This window comes from Hylaeus volcanicus, chromosome 1 (assembly GCF_026283585.1).
Source record: "Hylaeus volcanicus isolate JK05 chromosome 1, UHH_iyHylVolc1.0_haploid, whole genome shotgun sequence".
NCBI classification, from domain to species: Eukaryota; Metazoa; Arthropoda; class Insecta; order Hymenoptera; family Colletidae; genus Hylaeus; species Hylaeus volcanicus.
The window spans coordinates 15,423,848-15,429,196 of NC_071976.1; the positions used below are offsets into that span (position 1 = coordinate 15,423,848).

Below are 5,349 nucleotides of genomic sequence, written 5' to 3' on the forward strand. Positions count from 1 at the left end.
AACGAATATCGATTTCGACGTTTTGATAATCGCTCGCGATTCAGTGTCGTTGATGATTCATATTTCACAGACGGCAAGTTGCATTTGTCTGCGTTGCACGTTCGCGTGACTTGTATTAAGAATCGTACCGACAAATAGCCGACGGTATTTCCGATGCTTCTTTGGTATGCGCGACTTTATACGGGAGAATAAACAGAATAAAGAACAATTGATAACATATTTAAAAGTGCATTTATTTAGTATGGATAATCAAAATTGCATTTAACATTGTCTAATACAAGGTTGTAGTCAACGATAAAAGTATATCGTTAATCATTTCACCATGAGTACAACCTGTAGAGAATAGAGAACATGGACATTTCACATGTCGGAAGTACTCCATTTGTAAGCTTCTTCCTGGCGAGCTACCATCGCGTTTTGTGTTTCGAACCATCGTTTTTCATATCCATTACTTCTGTCGACCCCATCCCACCGATGACCGGGTTTAATACCAAACCGATTTGGCATAAACGATCCTTCGTATTTTGGTCCATCTTAAAATTTATATAATTGCATATTATCGAAGAATAAATATAATTTGTAGAAAAAATATAAATTTATTATGTCTTTCCTTATTGCTGTGTCACGATTGACTGCTGTTATTTAGACAATCGCGATCGCATTACTTACGATCTATGCCTACTCGGATCGTAATAAATTAAACAACTACAGTGACAACCATTCTGACTTACTGATCGGTAAATTTCGTAAGTGAAGGACACGTCTCAGTTCGAACATTTTTATCTCTGCGGATCCATCGTAAACTCTCACTAATCACAACTAATCATAGGCGTAATAAAGAACGTTTTTCTATCAACGTATTCGATTCGCGTACACGTAAACCTAATCAGAGGGGCAAATCGGATTTTTATCCCACTTTTGAAAATTTGTGGGAAAAATATAAATTTATTGTGTCCTTTTTTATTGCTGTGTCACGACCGACAGCTGTTATTTAAACAATCGCGATCGCATTACATACGACGCATGCCTACTTAAATCGCAATAAAATAAACAACTACAAATTATAACTGTGTTGTGTATTTATCAGTAAAAGCGTTTGGAAAAACAAGAATACTCCGACCACGTTAAGTTGCCGAGTGTCGACAAACTTGAGGGGACCGGAGCAAAGGAACTAGGCCGCTCGCTCCATCCAATACATATTAGTAAGTTATCACAAAATCGGACATGGGAAACTTAAGTAGTTGTTCGATCGGTGTAATATTTCACTGTTACGCCAATCCATTCCAATTGTCACTTGGTCTCATCACTCTTATGTTTCTCTTTGACTTTCTTTGTCTCGCGATAAACTTTTGATGTAAGTTGCGTGGTCAATAACAAAAATACGCGTATTTTGAGACGAAGCGACGAATCTGATTCGACGGCAACTTAACGTGGTCGGTCTGTACTTTGCTATGACAAACATCATTCTACTACGAGATGTCGTCCTTCGTTACGCATGGTCTTTTAATTTATTAACTATTTTTAAAGATATGTAAAAAAATGGGGAGTTGAACGTTGAGTTTTTAAATTAATGCTCAATTGATAATTAGAATAAAATACTACTTCAAAAAATCCGACAATTATATTTTTCCAAAACAATAATAATAAAATTTAAAAACACGTATATAATTTACCTGGTTTTCTCTTTCCTTCTTTAATCTGCTTTTGCTTGATGTATTCCAGCATGGGATCACCTTCTCTTTCTTGTTCTCTAAGTGTCCTATCTAAGTCGGCATCATCTGCATATCTTGCTAATGGTTTACTCATTTCATATAGATCGTCTTTTAATTTTTCCTCGCGATCCTCTACTTGTTTTAACCTGATTTAATAAATACACTTTTAGAAACTTTTTTTACACTTTTATCTATATGAGAATTTTGTTTTCCAGATTTATCTCCAAGTTACTCACCCTTTACCCCATTTAGCATATTTTTCGTCCAATTCTGCTTGCCGTTTTTGTTTTTCACGTTTCTCGGCTGCTTCTGCTTCTAAATTACGTTTTCTACCAGTTTTAGTATCTCGTACAATCGTAGCTTGACCAATTCCGGTAACTTCTTTGCTGAGCTAAAGATAGTAAGCGTAATTTCTTTAGTTACTTTCAATATAAACTCATGAAAAGACAGAAAGTGTTTTGTTCTCATACCTTGCTGAAGTGTTCAGCTTCTCGTTTCTTATACGCCTCCGTTTCCTCTCGCAATGACCTTGCATCTTGTAGTCCAGCTTTTTTTCCATCTAATGTTTTCTTCATTCGATTTCCACTATCTTCTGTATCATCTCTATATTTTGATTTTAATTTCTTGCCATCATAGCCATCTGTTACATACTTCTCCTTTCTGTGAGAGCTTTCCCCGTGCGACTGATGTTTCGAGTCGTACTTATCGTTCCATTTGTTCTTCTTAGACTTAAAAGAGTCTCTCGCATCTTCCTTAGAACTACTCCGACTTCTGTCTAATTCTCTGTTCTTTCTGCGAGGTGGACTAGTATCTCCATCATACCTTCTGGCTGTCCTAGAACTCTTCTCAGAATGTTTAAAAGTTCTGCTTTCTTTATATGAATTTGCATGCGAGACTCTGTATTTGTGTTGCCTGGCTGGACTTAAGTCATTGTATCTATTCTTTTTAGAGTCGAAATATGAACTTTTGTGCTTTTTACTTTGCCTAGGTGGACTAAGATCGGAATCATTGTTTTTGTCATTCCTATTAGAATTTGAGTGCGAGTTTATATGTTTCTCATGTCTTCTTGGTGGACTTAAATCTGAATCGGAATCTTTCCTTTGTTTTGAATTTCTTTTATCATATTCGTGTTTTTTACTTCTTCTTGGTGGGCTTAAATCTGAATCATAATTTTTACTTTTTTTACTTCTTGGTGGACTCAACTCAGAATCAGAATCTTTCCTACTTTTTCGAGGAGGACTCATATCCGAATCACTGTTACTCATGTGTTTTATATTTTTCTGAGATACATGTTTACTTTTTCTAGGCGGACTTAAATCTGAGTCATAAATTTTAGATTGTCTGGGTGGACTCAAATCTGATTCAGATGATTTACCTCTTCTTTTTGTTTTCTTTCTCATTTTATTGGATAGAATATCAGGTTCTGAATTACTGTCACTATCACTAACATTCTGTGAAACTTTATGTTTGGAATTAGTATGCTTTTTAGATTTTCTTCTAGGTGGGCTGAAGTCACTGTTTCCTTCGCCATCTTCTTCTACACATGCTCTATTCTTTTTCTTTCGTTCAGATTTGGACATTCTTGGTGGAGACAAATCATCTTCCAAGTATTTCTTTTGTTTTTTAAGCAGAGTTGAATCATCGTCAGAGTTATTTCTTACTTTCTTAGATTGTTTATTTTTTTGATCTTGGCTGGTAATAGTTAGGTCTCCATCTTCGTTATCAGCTACAATTTTCCATCTTCTTTTATCTCCAAAATCAACTGGTCCTCGTTCATCCACTATACCAGCAATTTGAGGTGCATCCTCGGCAGAGATGAAAATATCAAATTCACTCTCATCGATTGGTCTCATATTCTTCAGGTCTATGTCATCATCAATGATCTTTACTCTGGAAAACACATCTCAAAATTTGTGTGAAGAAACGGACAACAATCTTCGTAGATTATTTACTATTTTCTAAAATTGTTCGAGTCGATTATCGGTCTTCAGGATAATTATATCACAGAATCAAGGAAAGAGTAACAAATAAATTGCTTCGTTTTGCAATTCGTGGTACAAAGGTTTTAAAATATTTCAATGTAAAATTCCAGGAGGATGTGCGAAACAATCAATATAACCTAAAACACAAGGGTTTCTTGTTGAAACTGTCGATGCAGAGTATCATATTCGCAAATTGTAACTTACGTTTTCGCACCCACTTTCGTCTTCTTCTTCTTCTTCTTTTTCTTATCGTCACCATCTCCCGAAGACAAATACTTCTTCAAATATTCTTTTTGATTTAGAACTTTCTTCTCCATTCTTGCTTTCAGCGTCCACTTATTTGCGTCTATACCAGGGTCTATACGTTCTATAGCTTGGGTTCTGGTGCGCAATTGGGTACTTCAATATTTCTCATTGCGTACGTGCGATGGCACCAGTCATGCCAGAAATCACCAGAAACGAGCTCCGTTCAGCCGGTAGAGATGGGCAAAACCCTAGGCTTCGAATAAATCTGACAAGAGACACATCCAATTGTTACACACCGATTTTGATAAAAGTTACGTGGTAGGTAGTTCTCAAAAAAATATTTGACACGTATTTTTGTTGATCGGCAATCGTTCATATTGAAGGGGTGAAAACAGCCCCTAAAGTTGCGGGTGAATACAATGTTTTTTTTAAGTATCTTGAAAACTAGAGGAGCTAGGACAAAAATTTGTTTTGAAAAATATGCGTTTTTGGATGATTAATTTTCTCATACTAACAGAAATTGTTTATTTATTTATTGGAGTAATTTATTTTTGAATAATTGTCGTTTTTTGTTAATTTATGTTACTAAATATTGTTTCTCATTCATGAAAATTTATATGTGTAAACTACAAGTTCAAATTAAGGATGCATGTTTTTGGAAATTTTGATTTTCACCATATAACAATAATAATTGTATTAAATAGGCAATTCCTTCTTCCGCGCCAAAAGTGTGGCTTCTTTATCATTTTTGTTTTCATAAAGTATGCAAGATTCTAATTTGAAACGTTATACACGTCTCTAGTATTATTTTAGAAAGATTTACAAATTTTTATGGAAAGATTTATCGACAAATATAAATGTTACATCCCGTTGTCCATGACGCCGTAATGAAAAGGTTGGCCGTTGGTTGACTTGATTTCTACCGTTCAAATGAACTGAAGTAAATAAATCAATTGGCGTTTTATTCAATAGGAATGTCGTTATCCTACTGCGAAAAACTATCAAATAAAATACTCAACCGGAGCTTTCCTGATCCAACCGCTAGATGGCGCCACCGGCGCGACATTTGTGGCGACCTCTACTTCCACGAGACTCAAACGGAAAACGGGAAAACTCCAGGAAACGGCTAGCGCCATCTTTTCCCAACTTTCTCTTCTTCCGAAAAACGAAGGAGAAAGTCAGTTGGTGGATAGCGCTTGCAAAGAGAACATCAAAGAAAGTAAAAGAGATAAAGTCGTTTTTCTTGTAAAAATCTTAGAAAGAAGTGTATATAGTTTTTCCTGTATATAAACGTATAGTTCTTCTGTATATAATAAAAATAGTATAGCCGTGTGAAAACCGTGTACATAATATATGTATCCTTCCGCGCCTTCTAAATACGCTCCTGCTTAAACGTCGATAAAATAGAA

General features: G+C 35.4%; 1 protein-coding gene across 2 annotated transcripts; it reads right to left on the reverse strand.

Annotated features, from left to right (window-relative positions):
- Positions 1-212: 212 nt before the first annotated feature.
- Positions 213-4,058, reverse strand: LOC128882013 (BUD13 homolog). 2 transcript variants are annotated; one of them, XM_054133553.1, is made up of 5 exons: positions 3,899-4,058; positions 2,183-3,602; positions 1,949-2,103; positions 1,674-1,858; positions 213-533 (listed from the first exon to the last, which is right to left on the reverse strand). In XM_054133553.1, the coding sequence occupies exons 1-5, from the start codon at positions 4,009-4,011 to the stop codon at positions 361-363; spliced, it is 2,046 nt and encodes a 681-aa protein (XP_053989528.1). In that variant the 5' UTR covers positions 4,012-4,058; the 3' UTR covers positions 213-360. The 2 variants fall into 2 exon arrangements, with proteins under 2 accessions (XP_053989528.1, XP_053989537.1); XM_054133562.1 differs by having other exon boundaries at positions 2,183-3,831; positions 3,899-4,039.
- Positions 4,059-5,349: the final 1,291 nt, after the last annotated feature.